Source organism: Antechinus flavipes, chromosome 1 (genome assembly GCF_016432865.1).
Source record: "Antechinus flavipes isolate AdamAnt ecotype Samford, QLD, Australia chromosome 1, AdamAnt_v2, whole genome shotgun sequence".
Lineage (NCBI taxonomy): Eukaryota > Metazoa > Chordata > Mammalia > Dasyuromorphia > Dasyuridae > Antechinus > Antechinus flavipes.
Window position 1 is genome coordinate 709,766,384 of NC_067398.1, and position 21,456 is coordinate 709,787,839.

Sequence of the window (21,456 nt, forward strand, 5' to 3'; positions counted from 1 at the left end):
GCTGCGTGCTTTAATGGACTGAAAGCTCAAGATAAGGACACAGTGCCATATGACATCCCCCCCCCCAAAAAAAATGAACATGACTTTGGGTTCATTTAAGAAAGGCTAGGAAGAAGGAGGCAGTGGTCCTTTTATAGTCTGCCTTGCTCAGGGTGTTGAAGTCTAGATTTGGGGTACCTAAATGAAATTAGGGTTTAGTTGAGATCTAGTGGCAGGTTTGGGGTACAGGGAGTCAAATGGAGTTCCCCTGCAATCCCCTTGGATTCGGCGCAAGGATATGGAGGTAAATGAGGTCTACTAGCAGCGAGAGTCCCCAATAAAGGCATTTATTGGCCCGAGAGCTAGATTTATAAAAGAGGTTTATTATTGGATTTGGAAGTAAGGAGATAGGCGAAGGTAGAGATAAGGAGAGCACTGGACAGAGGGTCCTCACATGGCCAACATGTTTGGAATCTCTGCAAAGAGGGAGGTCCCAGCGGCTCCCTTTTATAATGGGAGATTTAGCTCGAGGGGCTTTTGGGTGTGGCCCCAAAGTTGGCTCAGATCCGGGTGGGGCTGGGACAGGTCCCGATCTTCTATTGGAATTCAAAAGGACCAGGATTTGTGAGTTAAAGAGTAATTACATTAACTGGGGGGGGGGGGGGGGAGGAGTTGAGAATCAAAGATAGGAATCTTTCCCACATTAAGAGCACATCTGGAATATTGTTTTTGCTCCTATTTTATGAAGAAAATAATGCCTCCTGAGAGAGAGATAGGAGGTTGCGTGTGCCAGGAAAGTCACATCATATCATCACCTTGACCACCAAGTCAACAGGCATTTATTAAATGCCTACCATATTCCTGTGCTAAGTGCTAGGGATAAAAAGGGATAACAAACACACACACACACACACACACACACACACACACACACTAATTCCTGTTCTTAAGGAGCTCATAATATATCCCAATCTCTCCTAAAATCCAGATGGAACTATGCCAAGGATTTGAACACAACAGTGTTCCCATTATCACCAGTTCGGTTTATAGCTTGATCCCCATAACCATTATTGAGAGGAAAATCGCTATGGAGAAGCAAGCTAATTTTCTCATCACCACTGCTCCAAATGGCCAGTCTTCTTTCACCAATCCCAAGAAGCAGAACCCCTTTCACGTTGGCCCTGCTTTGAGTCCAGCCTTTGTGGACAAGGGACTATTTTCCTGTCTGTCTATGGATCTATTATGTTGTTGTTGAGTTTTCTGGTAGTCTGGGGGGCAGCCTTCGTTTCAGTAACCACCACAAGTACAGCCAAGTGTTAAAAGTTTAAATCCTTTATTGTCTCTTTCCATCACACATATTAAAAAAACAAAAAACTCCTCCCACCCCTGGAAATACCTAAAAAAAATAAACCAAATCCCCAACCCCTCCCTCCATCGCGTTCCCACTTCCTCCCACCCTCTCCAAAACCAAATTAAAAGAAATAAAGAAAAAAAAGAAAAAAGAAAAAAATACTCCCCCCCCCCCTTCTCCTCTCTCCTCCCTTCTCCCTCCCCCTCCCCCCTACACACAAGGTGAGTTTACACTGGAGCCACTGGGAGCCCAGCGGAGTTCTTCCGGCTACAGAAAGCTGCAAAGAAAGACCCTCAAAACAGAAACAGAAACAAACGGAAACAAAATAGATCACCAGAGACGGGGGGACCTTCTCCAGACCAGACCCTCCTCAGCAGGTCCCTCCTCAGCAGTTAATTATGGGATTCTCCCCCCCCCCCTTCCAAAGTATATCTTTTTTTTTTTTTTTAATTTTTTTCCATCAAAGTCATCTTCTGTTTTTCTTTTTTTTTTTTTTTTTTTTTAAATTCTTCTTTTTCCTTCTTTCTCCTCCTAACAAGACATTTTTTCCCCCTTTAGTAAGGGGAATACAATGACGTCGCTCTAGCCCGGCCCCGGTAGATTTGGCCCCGGGGCCTGCTGTTGAAACCTCTATAGAATCGAGAGCGTGAACTACGGTAGTTAGGAGCCTTGGCACGATAGAGAGCACGTGGAAAACCCCGATCTGTGGTGCTGATCCCCGGCAGATTGGTCCGTTTTGGTATCACTTTGATCTGTCTTCCTTTGAAAAGAGAATCATCCAAGGCCATGGACGTTCTCACCGAATCTTTATCTGCAAATTCTATGTATGCAAACCCCTTAGGGTGGCCACTGAATTTGTCACAAAGGATGGTGATTCGATTAATTGAGCCACAACCAAAGAAGTGTGCCTCCAGCTCTTGTGCCGTTGCAGCATAGTCCACGTTGCCGACATAGATGGATCGAGCATCAGCCTCCATCTTCTTCTCAATGGACTTGATCTCTGGGCCAGCATGGCCTGAGGGCGGGTTCTTGTTCATCAGTTTCTGCATCTCCTTCTGAAGCTCCTTCAATTTCTCGGTCTCTTCCTTCGTCTCCTTTAATCGGGCTTTGATGGCCTCCAGCTCCGGGTCCTCGATAGCGCGCGCCAGGCCCGGCTCTTTTTCCTCCTCTCGGGCTCCTGCGCCAGAAGCTTCCGGAGAGGCGCGGGGCCGGGGCGGCTCCTTCTGGGGCTCGGATTTTGGCTCGTATTCTAGCAGCAATTCCTCTAGCGCCAACTCCTCCGCCTCCATTCCGTTCCCGTAGGTCCCCGCGTTGTCGGGGGCCTCCTCTCCGGGCACAAGATAGCACAGCCGCCCCGCCTCCGAGCCTGGATCGCCCGCAACCTCCATTGCTGCTCCGGGTTAACTTTGTTAAAGTCCTTCGGGAGTCTTGGTTTCAGCGGAGAAAATGCAGGAGATCAGGACGAACGAATCTTGAGTCCAAGGGCTTGTGCTTCAGCCTCCCCTACTCTCTCTCCGAGTCTCTCGGTCTCCAGGAGAACCACCAGGAGCCTGACCTAAGACGGAATGACTCTCGTCCAGTCCTTGCTGGCAGTTATATATACTCGTTATCAGAGGTGTCAATACACGTACTGAACCAGAGAACTGTTAAGCTCCATGCTAAACAACTGTTAGGAGCCAGAACTTGAAACAAGGTGATAACTCAAGGGAGGTGTTAGCATCCTAGTGTTAACTCAACGGAATAGATACAATGCTTAGTAATTCACACGCAAATCCTTACAAAGTGACAAGTCAGTTGCCTAATTCAGCATGGTACTTAGCAACTTCCTAATGTAGTTAAGTACTCATTGGAGTTCACAAGATTTGGGAATCTCCCAAAGTGACAAAGTTAACCTTGTCTTTATCGATTCCACTGACTTAACACCTTGAAAAAATCCTTGTTTCACGTTCAGAAGGGGCTATTTTTCTGTCTGTCTGTCTATCCATCATCCATCTGCCCATTCAGCTATCATTCTATCCATCCATCCATCCGAGTCTAGATCCCATAACCATCATTGAGTGGAACAATAACTGTGTAAAAGGAGTATGTTTTCCTCATCACCACTGAGAAGCAGCCCCTCTTGGAGATGTGGCCTGGCAACTCACGTGGGTGCTGAAACTATAGCTACTAAAACCCCTGAAAATAAAATTGTCGACCAAAGTCACCGACACCATCATGTGATCCGACATCAGGAAATGAAATGATTTTATCGGGGAAAATGAGTTTAAAGAAGAAAGAGGTATCACATCTGTTTTTTCACGGCATGTGGAGGACCATGGGACCTTGACACCTGGCTCGTTTCTGAAGCTTTCCCTCCATTAGAATGTTGAGCTCTATAAGAATGGTGGCTCTCCCTTTTCTGTTCATATCCCCAGTGCTTAGTATAAAAGATGCATGGCTAATCTTTGCATATTACAGTTATCTCTCTGCTAGATTGGAAACTCTCTGAAGACAAGGGAGAATATTTTATTTATTCTCTGCATTTCAGTCTGAGTGTGGCAAATGCTAAATAGATGTTTGTTGGATATTGGATGGCTGAACAGGGAGATGAGGCACCTGCTCACCACCACTACCAACCACTCTAACTATTGAATATGCAATGGTTAAATCTCTCTGTGGAGCAGAAATGCAGTGGAGACGTCTGGATCCTATAAAACTTCATGAAATTTGAAAAATGTCCACTCCAGTAATGTGAAGGAGAGTGTTGGTCACTCTAAAGTGGAGCCAATGCACAATTAAGTTTTAAATGCTTTAAAATTGGCCCTGGGGACTAGATTAACAAAGAAAAGCATTCTAGACCAGACAGTGGGTAATATTCTGGGACACTTGTGGCCTCCTGTCAAATCCCATAAGTTGTTCCGCCAGGATGAGAAATACGGGAAGTACAGGACTTGTGTGTATATGACCCTTGTACACATAATTAATCTAGCATTATGTCAATAAGTCAGCAAGGCCCAACTAAAACCTAACAAAATTCCCTTCCTTGTCCCCCAATCAGAATTGCGCTTGTGAGGTGCTAGAATCCTAGTGTTAAATCAATGGAATTGATGAAAGCAGTGCTTGTGTTTGCACCTTTGAGTGTTCACATTGGCTCACACGGTGGAGTTCACAAGTATGGGATGCACAGTTAACTTTGTAACTTTGTGAATTCACACGTCCCATAATCTCACTCTCAGAGAAGTCAACCTTTGAGTTAACACCTCTAAAAGAGTATCAATTGAAAAGATTGAGAGGGGAGCGTCAATTGGAGATTGAGAAGCCACAGGTCAGAATTGAGGCAGAGGCAGAAGCAAAGGACTAGCAACAAGAGTTCCTGGGCCCAAGGAAAGAGATAAGACTTGGAAGGAGAAAATAAAGGTTTGGATTTTATCAGCTGGCTTTTTTGAGGTGATTATTACTTAGAACTGAAACTAAGGCTACCTCCAGAAACCTCCCCAAGAAACCTGCTCCCAGAAAGAACCATCATATTACAGAAAAGAAAAAGAACACCACAGCGAGGAGGTGGAATAAGATCTGAATGATGAGATGTCTAGGTTTGAGAAGTTTCCTCTTTGTCTTAAAAAAAAAAAAAAAAACCAAAACAATCCTTTTAAAACAAAACAAAATAAAACAAGGTTTTCATCTGTTCCCCAATGTCTGAAATTCCTTAAACAGGAGCAAACCCTTTCCAACTACAATTAGAGAAGAGTTTTAAAAGACCACATTAAAAAAAAAAAAGCACACCAGGGGCAGCTAGATGGTGCAGTAGAGAGAGCATTGCCTCTGGAGTCAGCAGGATCGGAGTTCAAATCCAGCCTCAAGACACTTAACACTTACCAGCTGTGTGACTCTGGGCAAGTCACTTAATCCCAATTGCCTCTTGGAAACAAACAAACAAAAAATAATAAAGAGAAAAACACACCAAAATGTAATATCCCACTAAGATGTAGACAAATGACTGAAACTAGATTTCTTTGGGAGAGCAGATTTTGTTAAATGGGGCAAGGGAGAGAGGCATCTTCTTCATGTTACAGAGGAAACAAGGCCCAGAGGGATTTAAGAATCTCTCCAAGGTTACAAAATGACTCAGATAGAGATAGTGTTCTGACTGGGGTTTGGGTCTCCTGAGACCTGTTCTGAGAGCTCTTTTTTTTTGTTTTTAATTGTTTTTAGTAATATTTGCATCACTTTAGGGAGTAGCATTATTCATCACTGACCATAGTGTTATATATATGCTATACACAGTTAACTGATTTTTTTCCCCAAGGGTTCAACAGATAAAAAAATTTTTTTACATGCATGACTGGACCCATATAGACCTATAGTGAACATGCGCTTACTGTGACAAAATTACAAGACTGGCACACAATTTTAATAAATTTTAAAAAACAAAAATAACTAATAACTCTATTTTTTTCCTTACCCTCTCTGTAGAAACCCTCCCACCCCTGTAAAAACCCTTGAGACCTATTTAAGCAAAACAAATCCCTCTAATGTCTAGGTCCAAAAATGTGTGCCTTATTTTGCATGGTTAGACCACCCTCTCTCTAGAGATCTTGAATCCTTATCACTGGTGTTCTGGAATCAGGATTGGGCATTGTGTTGATGAGAGTTTTAAGTCTTTCAAAATTGTTCATTTCTGACATTGTTATCATAATATAAATTATTCTCCTGGTCTGGCTCACTTCACTTTGCATCACTTCATACAAAACTTCTCTTTCAGAGAAACCATCATTTGCATCTTTTCTTATTTGGTGTTCAGTCATTTTCCAGTTGTTTTTGATTCTTTGAGACTCCATTTGAGGCTCTCTTGATCCTAGAGTGCCTCACCATTTCCTTCTCCCGCTCATCTCGTATATGAGGAAACATATACGAGGCAAACAGTGTGAAGTGACTTGCCCAAGGTCACACAGCTAGTAAATGTCTAAGGCTGGATTTGTATGCAGGAAGATAAGTCTTTTTGACTCCAGGACTTTATCCACTGTGCCATCTAGCTGTCTAATTTTTTTTTCTTTTAGTACAACAGAATTTCATTACGTTCATATACATAATTAATTGTAATTTATAATTACAATATTTATTCATTATTCATATACATAATTCATCCCCCAATTTATAAGCATCCCCCTAACTTAAAAAAGTTATTTATATCTTTTGTTTGACACCACCTTTATTTACAAATATGTCCCACCCTTATCCAGAATTGTCACCTAGCAACTAGATGATGCAATGGGGAGAGTGCTGGGCTTGAAGTTAGGAAACACTGAGATCTAATCCAACCACAGACATGTACTAACTGTGATCCTGGGTAAATGATTTAATCTCTGTTTACCTTAACTTCCTCAACTGCCAAATGGGGATAATCACCTATTTCCAGAGGTTGTTGTCAAATGAGATATTTGTAAAGCACTTAACAGTGCCTGACACAGTAGGTACATATATAAATTTCCATTTTACAATGGATAAAAAAAAGGTGGATGGTGGGTGGAAAGAAGGCAATTATAAAAACCAATACATAAAATGAACCTGAGAATTTAATGTTACAGAATATAGGGAACCCGGAGGAGAGAGGAGTTAGTAGGTTGTTGAGAAGGGGTAAACCAGCCCAGGTCAGAAAAAATGGAGCAGGTCAAAGTTTCCATGTTGATCTATATTGGGATCTGGCCCACGTGTGGCCATCTTTGGACTTCCTGCCCTGCTGAGTTGAGGAAGCTCATGCTCAAAAAGAGGGGCGGAGAGAAGGGAGGGACCTGACTCTTCTAGGAGAAGGTTGGTCAAATTTACTAAATAGCCTTCAGTTCCTTAAGTTGCTGCTGTTCTTATTTGTATCATTGGAATCATCCTATATATTGTGTTTTTGGTTCTGCACACTTTGTATCAGTTCATATAAGTCTTTGCAGACTTCTTTGTATTCATCTTATTTTCCTTACGTTGCAACAATGTTCCATTCCATTCAGGTACCACAATACACTTAGTTCTTCCCCTGTTGGACAGATCTTTATTTGCATTTCTCTTTGTTACAAAAAGTCCTGTTATAAATATTTTGGCATTTATTGGATCTTTCTTTCATCCTTGACCTCCTTGGGGTATATGTCCAACAGTGGGATTTCTCTATTAAAAGTATTAGGAACATTTTAGTTCCATTCTTATCTTCATTCCAATTTTCTTTTCAGAATGGTTGAACCAGTTCACAGACTGTCTTTCCAACAGTCTCTCCAACACTGACTATTCCTATCCTTTATCATCTTTGTTCATTTGCTAATTGTGAGGTGAAACCCCAGAGATATTTTGTTTTGCAGATTTTTTTTATTAATGGCAATTTGAAGCAATCTCTTATGTGATCATTAACTGTGATTCTTTTAAGAATTTTTCCTTCATATTCTTTTGTTCTGCTGCTTTTAGAAAACAATTTAGGAATGAAAAAATTGAAAATTCATAAAGGATTTTGAATCAGTTTATACATTACAGTTGAAAGCATAGTTACCCAGGTCACCTTTCTATCTACTACACCATTTTGTTGTTTAATCATTTCAACTCTTTGTGATCCATTTGGGATTTTCTTATTGGAGAATGGTTTGCCATTCCTTCTCCAGTTCATTTGACATATGAGGAAACTGAGTCAAACAGAGTGAAGTGACTTGCCCAGGATTACACAGCTAGTGAGTGTCTGCAGCCGCACTTGAACTCAGGTCTTCCTGACTCCAATATGATTACAATGAAAAGGTTCACTGGAAAAATGACAGCAAAAATCATTTCTCTGATTTAAATAACAGTCAGTAAGTAGAATTAGAGATTGAGACAAGAACATATTGTCTTTTGAAGGAAGTCGTTGCTACTCAGACAACACATCCAAATATAGGTTGTCTATAGAAAAAAGTGATATCAAGAAATAAAATAGTAAAATATAAAGAGATCAAAGCATATTTCCCCTGATATAGCTATAGCACTATTTAAAAGAAAAATCAAATTTCCTTTCTAAGGGACTAATTCAGATAATATGACATTAACTTACAGATATCTGGCTGCTGTGTTTCCTGGTATTTTAGCACTAAGGATTTACTTTCAAGTCTTCATATTGATTTTTTTTTTAAATGATTGAACAAAGTTCCTAAGACATTTCTAGCTTTTATTCTTGAGCTATTTTAGGCTATTAAGAGAAGGCAACAAACACAATCTAGAATCTTAAAATAAGATAAGTACTTCAGTAAGTTTTTAACTTTCAGCTCTTGTCAAATGTAATTTTGCATCGATTTTTGTACAAAACCCTCTTGAAACCATAAATTTTTAGAAATCTCCAGATGATAATAGTGAATCGATTCTCTCCCCCCTCTCCTCAAAACCTTTCCATCCAGGCCTATGATTTCATCTGTGCAGGGAATTCCTGAGTCAGGAAAATCCCTCCATCAATGAATGACCTTTGACAACTGCTTGTCAACTTATAGCCTTAGAGACTTGCATAGGGTATAGACAACTTATTATAGCCTTAGAGACTTGCATAGGATATAAACAACTGAGAGCCTTAGAGACTTATATAGGGCATAAACAACAGATAGCCTTAGAGGCTTGTATAGGATACAGAGGGATTAAGTGATTAGTCTAGGATCATACTGTTAATATATTCCAGAGTGGGATTTGAATCCAGATCAGCAATCTACCCACCATACCATTTTGTTGATTAAGTCATTTGAGATGTGTCTAACTCTTCAACTGAAAATGATAGTAGCACGCGTGTTTATTTCCAAATGGTGTTATTTCATGAATGATGATTAAACATAATATTATTTAAAATCAGTTCTAACATGTTACGTTTAGATATTAAGCTAAGTAATTACAATAAATTATTTTATAGACATAATTAATCAATGATCGTTAGATATATTATTATTATTTTACTATGAACCAGTGATCCCATTTTGGATTTCCTTGGCAAAATCATTTCATTCTTCAGCTTACTTTACAGAGGAGGAAACTGAGGGTTTGAAACAGGATAAAGTGACTCGCCAGGTTCACACAGCTAGTAAGTATCTGAAGCATGATTTGAACTCAGGTATTCCTGACTCCAGGCCCAGTCCTCTATTTAATGTGCTACCTAGGTGCCTCGCACCATATCATGCTGCCCTTTTCAGGACACTTCAAGCAGAACAGTTTCAGGCATTATGAAACAGCATATTTCTGAAGCCTTTTACAACCACTCAAAGTTAATTATTTTAAGAAGGAAGCAGAATTAGGTAAATACCAATCAATTGCTATTTGAAATATTCCCTATTGGTAGGGTAGCAGTTGCTATGACTCCATAACTGTTACCGTGTTCTTTTGTTCAACTGCGTATTAGAAGGAAGGTACAAAATGCAGTTTGGAAGTTCAGGAGAAAGAGAAGGGGGCCAGAGACCAGCCAGGAACTCAATTACTTTCAGCAGGAAAAGCAGATTACTCAAATGTGGCTGTGATCTCATCCAAAGGGATACTCCCTGCAAACATGCAGATTGCAACCCCTAAGTACTTCCCATCCTGTGAGATTTTGGTCTATGCACTTACGAATAACGAATGCTGTAATCTGATTTAAAGGGCGGGGAGGTTTCTTTGAAAGGGTGAAGGACAAAATGTTGGACTAATTGTTTTCTCTCCTCTAAGGGCAATTGCTGGTATTTATAACTTTCAATCTCTTTGTCAGGCCTGGTTTCTAATAATAACAATCTCTTGTTTTGGGGAAGAGGTTTTTAATCTTGAAGAATGACTAATGAGTGATGGTCTAGCATTTCACAATCAACGAGTCTTGTGCTATGCCACATAAATAAGGGATGGATATTTTTAACTCTTTAAAAATATTATACCAGAAATTACTTTTGTGCCAAAACACTTATTCTTGCCACAAAATTCTATATGGAAATTGTTAATTTTTTTTTAACCTCAAAATTATCACAGACTTAATTTTATCCTTTGTCAGCATTTATAGATGGTGTCCATAAATGTATCGATATTTCAGGTGTCCAAGTGTTCCATAATCATATTAGGGAAATGCTGATTTAGTCAATATATGTCTTGACCCATTAGACTGTGAGCTCCTGAGGATCATGGACTGGCCTTTCTCTCTCCAAGTCTTAGCACAGAGCCTGGAGCATAAAGACTTATTGACTGACTTGACACGAGAAATAAAGGAGCAAAGTAGAAAAATCTGAACCAAGAAATGGGAAAAGGGAGGAAAATGATCAATCTTCTTCGCTGAGGTGACAAGCAAGATCCTGGGGTCCTGCTGCCCAGGCTTGGGGGAAGCATTTATTAGATAATCTGGTCTGGTAACTCTGCAATATAAGGAGGGAAAATATAAGATATAGTGAGAAAAAATGTATTACTAACATGATATTATAGAAAGAGACCTCAAAACAGAAGTCTATTACTTAACTATGTCACCCTAAAGGGAACAGAAATGTTCTTTGCTGTCTCAGAGGGTTGCTTTGACAAATGATAGAATGTATTTGAAAGTATATTGTAATGATAATTGAAATAAATATTTACAAATGTAATAAACATCACAATAGTAATAAACAAAATAGCAATAAAAATAGTAATAAACATAATGTTTATTAGATGATAGTAATAAACATTTGCATGTACTGTAGGCAGGCGTGGTGCTAGGTATATTATAAATTTGATCCTCACAACTACCCTATGAAATAGGTAATATAATTCCCATTTTATATTGAAGTTAAAGGATTTGTCTAAAAATAGGTAGTATCTGAGGTTAGATTTGGACTTAGTTCTTTCAGGCTCGGGATTCTATCCACAGTACCCCTTAATTCCCTAATATATAAAGTGCTAAAAATAAAACAAGTTCTCAATATTGCTTTCCTGGGAATATTTGTATCTGAAAGTCCTTGATAATCTGTCTTATATCTGTTATTTCTATGCAAAAAAGTAAATGAGCAATGTGGTTTCTCTCTTTCTCTCCCCCCCCCCACCTCTTCTCTATCTTATTCTGTCTCCCTTATTCTTCCTTTTCTCTCCTCCTCCCTCTTTTCTTGCATATCCTGTTTTTTCCATCTCTGTCTCTTCTTTTATTCCTGCTCACTCTCTCTCTCTCTCTTCCATTTCTCCTCCTCCTTCCCTTTCCTCTCCTTGTCTTCTTCTCTTCTTCCTTCTCTCTCTTCACCTCTCTTCATCTCCTTCTTCCATTCCCCCTTTCATTTTTTGCTCTCTCTCCTCTATTTCATTCCCTCTCTCTCTCATTCTTCCTTGCCCCTCTTCCTCCTCCTCCTTCCTCTCCCCTTTTCTCTCTCTTTCTTTCCTCTTCCCTCCCCTTCTGCCTCTCTCTCTCTCTCCATGTTTTTCATTCCAGTGTATTCCTGCCCCGCCAAATCCAACACTCCTCCTTTTCCACACCCCTTTCTGCTCACCATCCATGAAAAGCTGCTCCTAGAGCTTGAGCAATAGCTGATAAAACCAGCCAATTGTGATTGTAATAGTGGGGAGGGGCAGCACAGAGCAAAACCAGACCAAGGCTCTCATGGATTCATCCTGCTTAATTTGTAGGATGCTGTGTTATGAGATGAAACATTTAAAATTTGAACCCGAGGCCTTTTTGATTTCTGATAAACTTGTTTTTCTCTTTAAAATAACTAAGTTGTTAAAAAATGAAAAAAAAAAAAAAGATAACAGGGCACTAAGTACTCGGCAATTCTATGCAAATTTAAAAAAATTCTAGAGGGAAGAATTTGTGCCTTTAATTAAAATCCAGATTGGGCTGAGAGTTTTTAGAGAGTTACTTGTTTGCCCTGGACAAGCATGAATCTTAATTGATTAATACTTGTACCCGCAGGTGATGTCTAAGAATTTCTTCAAAAATTAATTAAAAAATAAACAGATTGAACCATGAAGGGAGACAAAGAATGAGGAGCTGGGTTCTGAAACGACCACCAGTCTTTCTCAGATTGTCATTCAGATACTCTGAAATTTACCCTTTCCTCTTTTTTTTTTTTTTTTTTTTTTTTTCCTTTTTCCTACTGGAATTACAATTTTACCTTCACTAGGATCAGGAAACTCCAGTGATAGCAATTAAAAGGACACTCCTACTAACCAAAGTAAACACTCTTAGACAAACGCCACTGAAATTGGGAGAAATCTCAGGGGCTGGACACACCTCACATGCTCTGTCTCTATTTTAAAGAGGCTTGATTTAAATAATAGTGACATGCCTCAATCTGTTGAGATTTGTCTGGAGAGCTCTGAGCCCTCTGCAAGTCCAAAGTGCTTTGTTGGAGAGAGGGGATCATTTCTCAGCCAAGGGGACTTTCTATCAGATGACCTTTCAGATTTTCTAATTCTAAGTCAATTAGGAGAGAGGAGAGGGGGCTGCCGGAAGGGGCATGATGGTCATGGAGAATGAAATCAAGCAGAGGAGCTGATGGTAAATGAAGATAGCTGGGCCAGCCTCTGTAAGGGAGGAGTTCAGTGTTCTGCCTGCCTTCCAGCCCTCCAAATAGATGGGAGAGAAACCGAGGGCGCTGAAACGTTGTCAAGATGGGTCACTTTCCAAGATGATTAAGATTTCGGGATCTGAGCTATTCCTGCAGGAGGGAGGGGGCTCAGCAGCCCAACTTATAGTAAATCAGAAACCATTTGGACTTGATGGCTGTCAATATCCCTTTCAGAGCCCCCTTCGGGCTTGTGATCCCCCTTTTGTACAATGAGAATGTTGGTCTAGAGCCATGGTGTCTTAAGGTCTCTGTTAGCTTCAAGTCTATAATTCCTGGTCTTCACTTTATCCCCCTCCATAGATTTGAGCTCTTTAAACTGGACATTTAAAGTGTGTGCACTTAATACTGACTGCCCCCATTTCTGAAGTACACACTGCCTCAGTTTCCCTTTCTTCCAGACTCGGTTCCAATCTCTCCTGCAAGATGTTTCCTCTTTCACCGACTCTGTCTGAATTTTATATGTACGTATTTACACGCTGGCCTTGCCCAGGATGCGGGCACGGTGCCTGGCACAACGTGATTCATAAATGCTTGTTGACTGATCTTATTCACGTTCATTCTGCCTTTGCGTTCATTAGTCAGATGGCCATCGCGGGGAAGCCATTTCACCTTTCTGGGCCTCGGTTTATACATCTGCCCAAAGAGAGAGGTAAGGAGGTCCCTTTCCCTTGGCTGCCTCGACGGCCTCCGCGGCTCCTCGCGATGCCATGACCTTGGGGCAGTCCTTTCTCCTGGGGAGGCCTGCGGCTCCCCGTTGTGCCCTGGAAGTTGCAGGGTTCGCCTGCAGGGTCCCCTCTAGGTCCGGGACCCTTCTCAGGGTGGGGTGTGTGTGTGTGTGTGTGTGTGTGTGTGTGTGTGTGTGTGTGTAGGGGCGGTCCCTGCAGCGGCCGCCGACCCCTCCCGGGCTTGACATTGGCCGGCGGCAGCGGCCGCAGCATCAGCATCAGCAGCTCCCGCAGCAGCATCTGCAGCAGGAGCGCCCGGGGTTCGGGGCGGGTGGGGCGCGCGCCCTGCGACCGTTAGCGGGCGGGCGGGGGAGTAAGGGAAGTGAGGGAGAGGCGCCCCCGAGCGGGCTCGAAGCGCGAGCGCAGCGCGACGCCGGCGGCAGCGGGTCCCAGGAGGCGGGGGGTCGCTGGGCGTGGGCGCGCGGCCGGGGGGAGGGAGCCGTCGGCCTCTGGGCGCGCGCCCTCCGCCTTCTCCCCTCCCTCCCGGGCCGCCTGCTGCCTGTGGCCGCGGGCCGCGTGCGCCGCCCCCCGTCAGCCCTCGCGTCTCCGCTCGACGGGGCTGGCACTGAGAGCGGAGGGCGGAGGGCCGAGCCGGGGGCTGGCGAGCTCGGGAGCGCGCGCGCGCGGGAGCGAGCTCGGGGGAGGGGCAGAAGGGAGGAACGGGGCGGGCTGCAGAAAGAGGGGGAGGGGCGGGAAGGGGGAACGGGGCCGGAGCCCGAGCCGCCACCGCCGCTGCCGCCGCCGCCGCCGAAGCCGCAGCCGCAGCCAACATGGCGGACCTGGAGGCCGTGCTGGCCGACGTGAGCTACCTGATGGCCATGGAGAAGAGCAAGGCCACGCCGGCGGCGCGCGCCAGCAAGAAAATCGTGCTGCCCGAGCCCAGGTGAGCCCGCGCCGCCCCCCGGGACCCTCCGCAGCCGGGGGCAGCTGACCCTGCGGCGGACCCCGCGGGGAGTCGGACCCGGGGCTGCTCCGCGGGGTGCCGGACCTTGAGTTGCAGCTGCCCCCGCGCAGTGCGGGACCTTGGGGTGCAGCTGCCTCGGCTGCGGCTGATCCTACGGGGGTCGGAGCCCGGGCTGCGGCTCCCCCTGTGGGGACACGTGCCCCTGAGGCGCAGCTGCCCCTACGGGGTGTCTGACTGCATCTGCCTCGGGGAGTGCACCAGCCTCTGCGGGCTTTTGGACCCTGCCGGGACATCTGCCGCCGGGGGGTGGTATTTGACCCCGCGGGGGGCATCTGCCTCCGGGGGGTGCACTTGCCGTTATTGGGGTGGCATTTGCCTCTGCGGGGTATCTGACCCTGCGGGGACATCTGCCTCTCGGTGCATTCGCCTCTGCGGAAGTATCTAACTCTGCGGGAGCATCTGTCGGGGGGGGGGGGGGGTGCATTTACCGAAGTAGGCTCTTTGCCTTGGGGGGAGTATTTGCCTCTGCGGAGGTATTTGACCGTTCCGAGGCATCCGCGGGGGCTTTTGTACCTGACCCTTCCGGGGGCATCTGCAGTTGCTTCTGCTAAGGTACTTGACCCGTCGGGGGCATCTGTTTCGGAGGGTGGGGGGATGCTGCATTTGCTTCTTCGGGGCTACCTGACCCTGCAGAAACATGTCACCCTTCGGGAGCATCTGCTTTTGCGTGTATCTGCTTTTGGTTGTGTATGTTGGAGGGTGGAGATCTGACTCTGCGGAGGGAATTGAACCCTGCGGACGACTTTGCCTCCGGATCCCGCTTCTGGGTGTACTGCTCTGCGTACGTCTTACTCTCTGGTCTCTGCCTCTGGGGGTGCGCACCTCCCTCGATATGGCTCCCTCCCTTTGGTGGTGTGTGTGGGGGGACACTTTTGGGTTATGCCCCTGTATGTGCTTCTCTCTGTGTTTGCTGTGTTGCCTGCACGTGTGTCAGCCTTTGTGTGGAGATATGTCTCAGCCTGTCTCTCCTACGTGGGTGCTTGCCAGGGGTCCGCGTCCCTTGTTTCTGAGTTGTCTCCGCATCTGTTGTTGTGCCGGCTGGCCTTGTGTGTGTCCCGGAGCTCGGCGTCTCCCCAACACGCCACCAACTCCTTGGCTTAAAGCTTCAGCTCCTGGGAAATGAGCTCTTACTTGAACTGCGGCGTTTCCCTTAAGGAGACCTGGTTCCCTCACCAATTTTCCAGTTTTGAGTCTCTTTAAGTACGAGGACGACGGGCTGAGAGCCTTTCCCAGGTTCTGACACTGCTCCGTTTGCCACTTCCTCCCTTGGGGGCCTCCTCAGTAAAATGAAACATTGAGAGGGGAGACCATCACTTCTCAAGGGTCCCTGGCAGTGCCAGGACTTTCAGGAACCTGGCTCTTTCCTCCCCATTCCCATTTACCCTTAACCCTTGACTGCAGTCAGAAGCATTTCAGCAAAGGTATCCCTGGCTTTCTTCCCATCACCTCTCCTTGTTTGTGATCAGTCATTTCCTTCTGGTGTAGGTAGGGAGCTTGTCTTTCCTTATTAAGAAACTCAATAGGTAGTGGATGAATTGGGGTGTGTGTGTGTGTGTGTGTGTGTGTGTGTGTGTGTGTGTGTGACAGAAAGAGAGAGAGAGAGAGAGAGAGAGAAAAGAGAGAGAGAGAGAGATTGTGTGTGTGTGTGCGTGTGCTTGGAAGAAGAAATAGTAATATTTTTATTTCCTTTAGTGTGGTATCATTAGGGAACTTTTTTTTTTCTCATGTGTAGATTTGCTGCTTTCACAATTTTTGAGGATAAAGAAATGGGATTTGGGGAGGAATTAGAAGTAAATAGCTCATGTGTTATGTTGTTTAATGCTTATTGAGTAGCAAATGGATTTTGGAAGGTTCGTTTTCAACTGATTTAAAAATGTAAACTTCATTTGGGCAGAAGTCGACTGGAGATTTGAACTATGGGAGAAGTCCCCATTTAGAGCCTTAGCTAGTATAAGTTCAATAAGAAATCTTCCTGGAGGTTAGTGATGATAGTTATGTCAGTAAGACAGTGATAGATGACATTTCCCCCTCCCCGTGCTAAGTCAAAACCCATCACATGAGCTCTGCTGTATAATGCAGATGGTCTGCAAAGTGTAAATAGCTGTTTTGTAAAATGGATGATGAAAAAAAAAAGACTTCTCTATATTGAATTTTTAGAATGTTATTTTAAAATAATTTACATTCCAAGCAAAACAAAAATGAAAATAGTATCATGCTGAGTATTGTAGGGAGTTTTCTTTTTGTTGTAAAAATAAAGAAAGCTAAGTAATTTTGTTTTTATGAAGATGACCCATTATCAGATTATTTTACCAGTTTACACACAGAAAATATCGATTGATTTTGGTAATTGTTTATAGAGAATACCAGAAGACTAGAAACACCAGATTGTATAAATGAAAAAAAATTGCTCATAACATTTTTGGAGCATGTATTCCTTTAGCCCTTACCTCTCCTTGGTTCTGTGTTATTTCATTTTTTTTTTAATATGAGGATTTTTAAAAAATGATATTAAGGAGTTTAACTTAGAAAGTTGTAAATACTTTTTTTTTTGTGAAATTACATTCAATTTATCTTAAAAAACCTAATATAAATGAATTCTGACAAGTGGGAGAAGCTTACACAATGTTTCACTAGAGTAGCTCTTTCTCCTCTGAATTTCGATTGCAGCAAATTATGTTTCTTTTACCCTGGTTTAAAAAAAAAAAATCCCTTTCTCACCCTCACCCCCCAACACCTGACCAACAAAAGGAAAACATAAAGACCTGAATAAGTAGGGTTTATACTTATACTCAATTGAATAAACATTTATTACAATGTGCCAGATGCTGGGATGAAGAGATGAAAAATAACATGAACTCTACCCACAAGTCAGCATTTTTAGTAGTGTGTATGTTTTTTTTTTTTTTTAAAGGTCTCGTTTCTTAAAATATTTTTTTTCTTGGTGTTTGAAACTCATCATGACTTCTGCTTTTTCCTGTCTCCTTTAAAATATTCAGTATGCTTGCTTGGGATGTTAACTTCCATGCATAACTGCCTTTGTCTTGCACTGATCTGCACTGGGAAGGGTTTTTCTTAAAGGAAATTGGTGGAAACCTTGCTCATTTCTAAAAGAATTAAAAGAATGAAAACATAAGCTGGAGAGTGAGCTGCTTTTAGCTTCAAGAAAATGTATCTTCACAGATTATATTTTTGTTTTTTTCTTGTTGACCGAGCAATTCAGATTATGGATGGTTTTAAATAATTCGCTTAGCCATTGTGATTGTTATAAAAGAACTGTTACTGCAGCTTGAACATCTTTATTCTAGGCTTTTAGAATTTAGAAGGCTAATTAGGCTACTAATTATTGCAACTTTATTTTTTTGGGTAGCGCTTGTGTGATTTCTTCTGTTTGGGGATCCCCCCCCCCCAAATGTCAGTTTTTAGAGGGGGCAACTAGAGGGCACCATAGATCATATAGTGCCAGGCCTGGAGTCTGCAAGATTTATTCATCTCCCTGAGTTCAAAGCTGGCCTCAGGCACTTCCTAGCTGTGTGTCCCTGAGCAAGTAACTCTGTTGGCCTCAGTTTCTTCATTTATAAAATGAGCCAGAGAAGGAAATGGCACATTCCTCTGGTCTCTGACAAGAAAACCCCAAATGGGGTCATGAGGAGTCAGACCCAACTGAAGTGACTGAACTTGTGCAGTCTTGGGGAGTTTCCTGAGGCACATATAACATACCTGTCCCACAGCCTAAGTGTCAGAAGCACCATTGGAAGCCAGATCTTTGCGATTCCTAGGAAAGCTTTCTTTTGTTTGCTTTTTCTTTTTCGTTTGTTTATTTTGCATTTGCCTTGTTTCCAGGGATTTTTATGATGTTCCAGTTCTCGTTGGGTGAGGAGTCTGTCCGATTAAGTTTGGGTGTTTTTAATTACCTCCGAATGGCAGTTTGTGGTCATCTGGGCTAGTGGGAATGAAGGGGAGGTGGGGGGGAGGGTGGGAGAGGTGGGGGGGAGGGTGGGAGAGGTGGGGGAAGTGAGCTCAGGTGGAGGGCAGATGAAACTGAAGGTGATTTTGTAAATAATCTCAGAGTGAAATCCCCCTCCTTGGGCTTCATTGTGTGCCTGAAGATGAATGTTAGATTGTTTCCTTCCCCTCCAAGTTCAACTTCATCCTGGGGGGTGGAGGGTTGCTTTAACTTGTGCACTTGCCGAAAATGTTTTGATTCATATTTTTAGTGTCTGAACAAGAAAGATCCTGTTAGTCACTCGTGGAGGCCTCCCCTCCATGGCTTTTGCTCATTGTTTCACTAAGGAGGGTTTTCAGCGTCATTGGGGTCTTGCTTCTTTGCTTACATGGAAAGCAATTGAATTAGAGAAAAAAATGAAGTAACTAACTAGTCCTTTGCCTCCCTCCTTTCATCCTTTTCTCCCTCTCTTAATCTCTCTCTCTTTCTTCCCTCCCCTCTGTCTCTGTCTCTCTTTTCTCCTCTTTCTGTCTCTGTCTCTTCCTTTCTCTTTCTCTTTGTCTCTCTCTCCTTTTTCCTCTTTCTCTCTCCCTGTCTCTCTCCTTTTTCCTTTCTCTTTCTTTCTCTTCCTTTCTCTCTGTCTCTGTCCCTTTCTGTCACTATCTCTGTCTCTCTGTCTTTCCTCCTCTCACTTTCTGTCTTTTTTGCTCTTCCTTTCTCTTTCTTTGTCTCTGTCTCTCTCCCTTTTCCTTTCCCTTTCCCCTCTCCTTCCATCCCTTCCTCCCTCCCTTCCTGTATATGTATATGTCTTTTTCTAGCTCACTGTCTCCCATGTGTATACAGGAGGGCAGGGACAGACATTGTGACTCTGTATAATTCTCTTGTATTTTTCCTGTGAGAGGATTAGCCTTCCTGGGAGAGTAGCCTTGCACCTCAAAGTCCGGTGAGACCTGGTTTGTGTTCTGTCACTCACATTTAAGAACTCTCAATGAGCCTTAGTTTTGTCACCTGAAAAATGGGTACAATGGCTATAGTTGTTATTCAGTCATGTCTGCCTTTTTGTGATTTCTTTTTGGTGGAGTTTTCTTAGCAGAGATACTAGAATGGTTTGCCTTTTCTTTCTTCTGTGGATTAAGATAAACAGGGTGAAGTGACTTGCCAGGTTTACATAGCTAGGGAGTATCTGAAGCTGGATTTGACCACAGGTCTTCTTGATTCCAGTGCTACCTAGCTGCCCTCAGCGACTATAGTATATGCCTTATAGTGATTGTGGGGTTCATCTGAGATATGCTGTGAAGCACTGGGTCAGTCTTAAAAAGTGGCTCCCACATATTGGCTCTCATCTCTTAGGGTACATGGTTGGGGCATGTACCATTTGCATAGTCTCAGATTCCTCAGCCCAAAGCAGGGTTAGAGATTTTGGCAATTGGGGTTGTGACTTGCCCAGGGTCACACAGTTAGGAAGTCTTAAGTATCTGAGGTCAAATTTGAATTCAGGTCCTCCTGAACCCAGGGCCAGGCTCTATCTACTGCACTGTCTAGCTGCCCCTGGGGTTAGAGTTCTGGGACTTCACTGACTTTTCTTACAATATTGTAGCCAGTGGGTGAATACGACTTATGGGAAATAGTCAGTGCTTATCCTCTGATTTTCTCTGTATAGGTAATGAAGTATTGCCTGTCAAACAAAGCTATTTCCACCTTCCAGTTGCCTGTCTTTACCGACTGTAAGCGGAGGCAGGATCAGTCAGTCAATCAAACAGCGTCTTTCCTGGGTGTCTGGCACTGTGCCCAACTCTGGGATTGCAGACAATAAATGATTGTCACTTGACAGGTTTAAGGGATGGGACACTAACAACTGGGAGCACCAAGAAAGACCTGGTGAAAGGGGGAACTGACGCTGAGCCAGAGGTAGAGACGAGGAGAGAGAGCCTTCCAGGCACGGGGGGCACACAGTCCGACCAGAGGCTTACAGTGTCGGAGAGAGGCAAGAAGGCCATCTGGGCTGGAGTAGCTGCGAATAGACGAGTCCCTGTGTAATTAACCTCGAAAGAGTTTGGAGCCAGATTGCTAATGGTTTCAAATTCTGTATTTGGTACTAGTGGTACTAGGGGACCACAGAAACTTCTTGAGCAGGGGAGTGATATGGCCACTGATGATTTAGCTTGCCAGCTTGCTGGAGGTTATTTGGAATGGAGAGGGTGGAGACAGGAAGAGCAGGAGGCTATTGAATAAATATCTTGTTGATATAAATATCTGAGGTTGGAGGATTGGTGGTCCCCTCAAAAGAAACAGGGAGGTGAGGGGTTGGGGAGATTTAAGGGGAAGAGAAGGTATTCAGCTTTGGACTTTGAGAAGCCTTTGGGACACTGAGGTAATGCCAAGAGGAGGGGCCTCTTAGCATTTTTTGTGCCATGGCCCCCTTGGATATCTGGGGAAACCTAGGAGCTGCTTCTCAGAATGATGATTTTTTTTTTAAGTGCGTAGAACATAGCTATTACAGAGAAATCAATCATATTGAACCATTATCAATATAAAAGAAACAAATTTGTGATCCTCATTCAGCTTGGCGATTTAATTCTCTGGGTACTTTTGTATTTCTAGAACTCCAGAAGAATACTGGGGATGAAAAGATGGACATTTAATTTGGGGAGAAGAGAAGCTTGGGGTTGTGAAAAGAAGTTTTCATTTTACTAAAAGCAATTCAGCTCACTCTTCATTCTGTTCAATCACGGGCCCGGCTTCTTGGCCGTTGGTAACTGCATCCGTCCAAGATAAGCTGTAAGGGTTGTTCATCCAACTGCATATTATAACCTAAGAGTCTTCGGCTATTTGGTTTTTTCCGTATGACCAGGTAGGTCAGAAGCTTTTGAGTGATTGTGGATATGATCTCAGAGATTCAGCAGTATCCTGGGGCTTGATGTAGCCAGCGTGGTGCCCTGTGCTGACAAGAACATCTGTAGAAGCTCTCTCTCCAGGGCCTGGGCTCTGCCTGGGGGCCATGAACT

The 21,456-nt window shown here is 43.5% G+C and overlaps 2 protein-coding genes across 2 annotated transcripts in view; one reads left to right on the forward strand and one right to left on the reverse strand.

Moving 5' to 3' along the window:
- Window positions 1–1,884: 1,884 nt before the first annotated feature.
- LOC127548657 (polyadenylate-binding protein 2-like) lies at window positions 1,885–2,718 on the reverse strand. The gene has a single exon (XM_051976156.1). It carries the CDS (start codon window positions 2,716–2,718, stop codon window positions 1,885–1,887), a length of 834 nt encoding a protein of 277 aa, XP_051832116.1.
- Window positions 2,719–14,263: 11,545 nt separating this feature from the next.
- The window catches only part of GRK3 (G protein-coupled receptor kinase 3), a 184,243-nt gene continuing 177,050 nt past the window's right edge, over window positions 14,264–21,456 (forward strand). Inside the window, exon 1 of the mRNA XM_051973020.1 lies at window positions 14,264–14,427. Within this exon, the coding sequence (XP_051828980.1) occupies window positions 14,315–14,427 (113 nt within the window). The 5' untranslated portion in view covers window positions 14,264–14,314. The remainder of the gene's footprint in view (window positions 14,428–21,456) is intronic.